General features: G+C 43.1%; 1 protein-coding gene across 1 annotated transcript in view; it reads right to left on the reverse strand.

The window, feature by feature from the left end:
- Positions 1 to 584: 584 nt before the first annotated feature.
- Positions 585 to 5,122, reverse strand: part of Dgat2l6 (diacylglycerol O-acyltransferase 2 like 6) — a 21,454-nt gene continuing 16,916 nt past the window's right edge. Inside the window, exons 5-7 of the mRNA XM_028770045.1 lie at positions 3,909 to 4,083; positions 1,672 to 1,883; positions 585 to 1,226 (exon numbers count right to left, since the gene is read on the reverse strand). Of these exons, the coding sequence (XP_028625878.1) occupies positions 1,072 to 1,226; positions 1,672 to 1,883; positions 3,909 to 4,083 (542 nt within the window). The 3' untranslated portion in view covers positions 585 to 1,071. The remainder of the gene's footprint in view (positions 1,227 to 1,671; positions 1,884 to 3,908; positions 4,084 to 5,122) is intronic.

Genomic DNA, 5,122 nt, shown 5'->3' on the forward strand with positions numbered 1-5,122 from the left:
ATATTACAAAGCATATCACCAATTTACAGTTGTCTTTTAATTAATGCATTGTAATGTGTGTGTATGTTGGAGAGAACTTTGGTGTGGAATTAATGAGACATGGGTTTGAATGCTCATTGTATACAAAATTTTATGGCTCTGGACAAGTTACTTAACTTCTAAGGACTCTAGCTACTGGTAAATAGGGGTGACAGTGAGAACAGTATCACGGGGCTGGTGTTAACACTAGGTCAAAGGTTGTGAATATAATGACATGTTGAGTGGCACTTAGTATGAATTTGATATCAATTTGACATATCGCTGTTGAACATTATTTTCACTGCCTCCATTCTGGCCCAAGGAGGTATTGGTGGGATCAGAAGAAGCAGCTACTCTGTGGATATTTGGGTGAGTTGCTGAATTTCTATCCCACTGTGAAGCAGCTGTGTTTCCATCCCCTTGCCCTTTTTATGGAGAGGCATAAAGGAAGGTTAAAGGAAAGAAATAGGTTGCGTGCACATTAGCAGAACCACAAGGTAACTAGGAAGGAGTTGCACAGAGGTTTTTATTCCAGAGTTTTATTTTTGTGGGTGAAACAATGTGACAGCTCTGCCATCTGAAATACTGATGGAGTTTTGCCTGTTTGAAATAGGAAGCCACAGTTCAGGACCCCCTAATTTACCCAGTCTTTAAATCATAAAGGAAGGGCCTGACTTAGAGTATTAAAACAAGCCTTGTTCTAAGTAAAGCTGCTAAGCTTAAACCTATATACTAAGAATGTCACTAAGGTTTGTGGGGAAGGGGCACAGAATACTTTGTCTTCTCATTATTTTCATTGGGAATTCAATGAAAATGACTTGGTTTATTGTCATAAAACAACAATCCCTCACCAGTAAAGGCCTTGTCTTTACTCAAATCTGTCTTGGTTACTTGGGTGGGGATTCAGTTGCTGGATTGTCAATTCAGTAAGTATTTCCAGCTTGGTTGGTATCTCTTTACATCTTTAAAATCTGCCTCTCCCCAAATTCTTCCTTCCATGTGGCTTCACCTGGATCTCTTGTGTATTTGAACTTCAGTTACAGAGATTTCAATTCATATAATTGTCAACTCCTGGGTCTTGGAGAAGCCATATTCAGCTTTGTGTTGGTCAAACAGCTTGCGTAGGGCACTGATGTAAAGTTCAAAGTACTTTGTCACGGTCTCCTTGTCGGGATCAAGGATCTTGGGGACTGGCAAGGGTTTTCCAACTACGGAGAAGGAGCAGAGACAAGTGTCAGAGTCCTTATCCCAACAACTCTACCCACACCTTAGTAGAAGGGTGCATTTTTAATAGTATCTGAATACTGTCACTCCCTTCCCTTCATTCTTTTCCTCTAACTCCAGCTATGTCCTGGCTCTCATTCTATGCTTGCTTAAGTCTTACCAATGCCCCAGAGAATAAAAGCAAGCACAGGGAAGAGCTGAATGAATGTATGTAAATAATGATGCTCCTATGACATCTGGTGAGCTCTGTCCCATCCATGAATGGCTCCAAGTGTTATTTGTTTGGTTGTCCTTCCCATCCTGCTTTCAGCCACACCTGTCACAATTCCCTTAGTGCACCTTGGTTGTGAGCCAGATTGCCTGGGGATTGATGACTTGGGATGGGAGATCAAGAACTTGAGTGGCCTAGAAAAAAAGTAGAAAGCTCACCAACAGTGGTAATGGGATGGTTGAAAGGCAAAATGCCCCAGGATCCCCTAGTGAGGCCCCTGCCATGAAAAGTACAGAAATTTATGCCTAGGATTCTTTTGCCAATTTTCTGGAAGTTTTTTTGGAAGAACCTTAGCCATGTGCCTTCAGGAAAGGTCTCTTGGTTGTAAGCCTCATTCTCACCAAAGGAGTAAGAAGGAACAAGATATGCTCTGTAAAGACAAGAACAGAAATATAAGCTCTTCAGTAAGGCAAAATCTCCCCAGGAGCACTCTCTCTGTGGTGGGAAATCTCCCCAACCTCTCAACAATAAAAGGTTTCAAGCACCCAGACATTCCCAGCCTCACATTTCATTTCTCCAATGGAACTTCAATGTGGCTGTTACCCATGATAGAAAAAAGGATGCTAGCCTGGGAGACCTAGCACCTTCATTCAGCATCCAATGTGATCTACCCAAACTGGGCATGCATACTTGCCACATCTTTCTCTAAAGTGTTCCCAGAGCTCCTCGCTGCAGCCCTCACTGCTTAGCATGAGCTCAGTGTCCTAGCTCTTCCTGTGTGGTCAGCTTCCCCACTATTTAACCATACTAAGTATGCCAAATCCTCTCTCGTCCCTGCCTGTATGTTTTATTCCCTCTGACTCTTTACTCTTTATGTGGCAAATTCCATTTTGCCTTTCAGTATTCTGTTCTAACCACATCTTTGATGACCCAGATTCCCCACTGTAGGATTGTTATCCCTCAGCTAGTTCTTCCCCCTGTCCTGATTTCCCACCTCCATGCCCTGTCTTATAGTCATCATCTTATCTGTCTGGCCAATCAAGAGTGAAAATCCTGACAGTTCTCTTTGAATCCCTAGAGTCTAGTCTGGTCTGGTGCTGCATATATCATATCCCTCATTGAATGCCTGAGTTTTCACTTGCATTTGTTTGTTTCCTGTATTGTTTTTTGAGGTGCTGGTGATTCAACCCAGAGCCTTGTACATGCCAGATAAGCTCTTTATCACTAAGATGATACCCAGACCTTTAAACATTTTTAGCTGGAGACAGGATCTTGCCTACTTGTTCAGGCTGGTTTTGAACTTTTAGTCTTCCTTCTTCAGACTCTAGAGTGTGTGTGTGCGTGTGGTGGGGAGGAGGTGGGGATTACAGGCATGTGTCACAATGCCTTGCTCTTTTTCCCATTTTGGTCTGATTGGCAACTCCTACTCATATTTTAACTTTAGCACAGTTCAGATGTCACTCTCTGATGAAACCAGTCTTTCCATACATTGGTGCTCCCAAGCATTTTGCATATTTCTCCTTTATCATACTTATTTACCCAACAAATTTGCATTGAGCTTTTTTTAATGTTCCAGCACTGATGTAAGCCATATAGAGGTATCAGCGAATACAAAGGATGAAAAAACTTTCCACACTCATGGTGTTTACTAGTAGTGAATGAGAAGGCTGGGGAGCTCAGTGAGGAGTGAAGTCAGGGAGGTGGTGAAGACCAGGTTCCTCAAGATTTTTTGCTCTGTGTGGCATGGGAGTCATTGGAACATTTTGAGACATGATACAACTTGACTTATGGGTACCAGGATCATTCTAGCTACAACTTGGAATAGAATCTTGGAGATAAGGGAAGCAGGGAGAGAAGTAAAGTTCCAAGTATTGTAATGATCCGGTAGAGAGATGCTGGATATTTAGACCATGAGGATGGTAGTTGAGGTGGTGAGTAGCTAGATTCTACATACGTTTTGTTATGATATATACATGGATTTGTCACCTATCTTAGATTGTGAGTCTACAAGCACCAGGTATCATTTATTCCTGTATTTCTCTGTCCTGTGCTAAGCCTGACACACAGTAGGTATTTGACAGCTGCTGAAAACGCTTTCTAGGGTCATCCTCTGAGCACCCATTTGATGAACACGCAGCCAGTGCCTTCGTCACCCTTGAGGGGTTCTCAGGGACTCCCAGTGAGTGAATAAACACAAAACACTCTTGCCCAGAGTTCCAGACCAATGGACCTTCTTCTGCTCTTCTTTCCTTAGCTTCAATATCTAAAAGTACCCACCAAAATGTCTAAAAGTCCAAATACTCTCCCCAAGGCATTAGTGTGAAAGATAAAAGGGACCAACCAGAGTAAAGATGGGGTATCTAGTAGGTTTCCCAGAGAGGGTACCATTGTGGCTAGAGAGCTACAGATGGCCCAAGGCACCCTGACAAGAGAGTTCCTAAACCTAGGGACCCACCCTGTCTTCAGTGCTAGCTTCACAAAACCTTTGCGTTTTTTGAGGTAGACCGTGGAGACTCCTGGGCGGCACAAGAGGGATTCAGAAGCTCCACCTGGCACAATGATCACAGCATTGCCGGAGCCTTTCTGGGTCAGTCTGTGCTTCAGGGCCACCTCACTCACTGGACAAATACCTGTGAAACCAAAGCGTCACATGGTGGATAAGATGAAGTTGGCCTGAGTGTAGAAGAGTTCCTTCAGGCTCTTTGTGGTGGAGGCAGTTACTATTTTCTGCCTTTGGTTTTGTGTCTTGGGTTAACCCTAACCTGAAAAGGTATCCTTCGTGGCAGTTGCTTGCTTGCCTGCCTTGGTAGGATTCCAGGGCTCTACAGTCAGGACCATACTGATTTTCTGTCTGCTTCCATTCATAGTCTCCTGTCCTTTAAGTCCTTTAACAGGCTTTAAGTTGATCCTTTCCATTTCTATCCCCAGACTGTAGAGCTATCGTTCTCTCTGTCTAAGCTGAGCACTTTGGAAACCCTTCAGAGGTATCTCCTCTGGAACTGATCATGCTAGCCACTGCTAGTGTGATTTCTCCCTAAGATCAAGCTTCCAAAAGGATCCATTGACTAGGATTTTGGGTGAGCAGGCAGACTAAGTCAAACTGAAATGTAGATGAACAACGGAATGTGTACTGGATTCTGTGACTCAACCAAGGCCACAGCCATTTATCTCTTTGGAATCCCCCCTTTTTTGCCTTAACATTATCTACTATTCTCTACTGGGGTGGTAGAATTTGCATCCAAGGTCTAGCCATCAAAAGAAACCCTTGCTACATGGTCATACCAACTTAAGAGGGGAGCTGAAACGTCCTCTGAGATTTCTCTCAAGATAAATTAATCTTACCTTTTATTTTTTCTTCAGTTGTTTTCTGATGTCCAGAAAGATGAATATTCATCCAGAGAGAAGGAAATCTGTCACAATGCCCTGGTTTGGAGCCTGGCACTAGGAAATTTTTCTGAATTCTGATGGATGACTCTCCTTTATCATTTGGCATATTAAACAAGGATGAAGGGGTTCCCCAGAGATGCAGGACATAAACCAAGATTGTATGTACTAACCTGTATGAGAGACTTTACCATGTCTTTAAGGTATCTTGAAACAAGAACACACACACACACACACACACACACACAGAGAGAGAGAGAGAGAGAGAGAGAGAGAGAGAGAGAG

This window comes from Grammomys surdaster, unplaced genomic scaffold, assembly GCF_004785775.1.
Source record: "Grammomys surdaster isolate TR1022 unplaced genomic scaffold, NIH_TR_1.0 197, whole genome shotgun sequence".
In the NCBI taxonomy this organism is placed as follows: domain Eukaryota; kingdom Metazoa; phylum Chordata; class Mammalia; order Rodentia; family Muridae; genus Grammomys; species Grammomys surdaster.